This window comes from Buceros rhinoceros, unplaced genomic scaffold, assembly GCF_000710305.1.
Source record: "Buceros rhinoceros silvestris isolate BGI_N320 unplaced genomic scaffold, ASM71030v1 scaffold42531, whole genome shotgun sequence".
NCBI classification, from domain to species: domain Eukaryota; kingdom Metazoa; phylum Chordata; class Aves; order Bucerotiformes; family Bucerotidae; genus Buceros; species Buceros rhinoceros.
The window spans coordinates 436-833 of record NW_010395565.1 but is presented as its reverse complement, the minus strand read 5'-3'; the positions used below and the strand labels follow the sequence as shown (position 1 = coordinate 833).

The window sequence follows — 398 nt, the reverse complement described above, 5'->3', positions numbered from 1 at the left end:
CAGCCCCGCCGCCGCCGTGCCCCGACCGCCCCGCAGCGGGCTCACCTGCCAGCCGCAGAGCAGACATCCGCTGAAACTCCGGCTCCTGGAGCCACTTCCACATCCTGCGGAAGGTCTCCCGGCCAGATTTGAGCTTGCTCCAGGGCTTGGGGTTCCTCAGCAGGTCTGAGAGGGTCCCTTGAGAGCGGCACAGCACCCTCTGGGCGAAGATAGCCTGGGGGATGCTGTACCGCTTGAGCTCGGTGGTGATCCTCTGAGCTACTTCTTTGGTATTGATTTCTTCCATTTGCCCTGAATTACTTCCACTGTTGACCTGCGAACCAGTTACAGAAGGGTTTTGCTCCCTGGCAGAGCCCAGGATCTGCCCATGGCTCTGGGCATTCAAGTGGGCATGGGGG

At 61.3% G+C, this 398-nt stretch overlaps 1 protein-coding gene across 1 annotated transcript in view; it reads right to left on the bottom strand.

The window, feature by feature from the left end:
- Positions 1-45: 45 nt before the first annotated feature.
- Positions 46-398, bottom strand: part of LOC104501729 (hepatocyte nuclear factor 6) — a gene marked incomplete at both ends in the record, with an annotated part of 784 nt that continues 431 nt past the window's right edge. Inside the window, one exon of the mRNA XM_010145585.1 lies at positions 46-398. This exon is cut by the window's right edge and continues 45 nt beyond it. Within this exon, the coding sequence (XP_010143887.1) occupies positions 46-398 (353 nt within the window).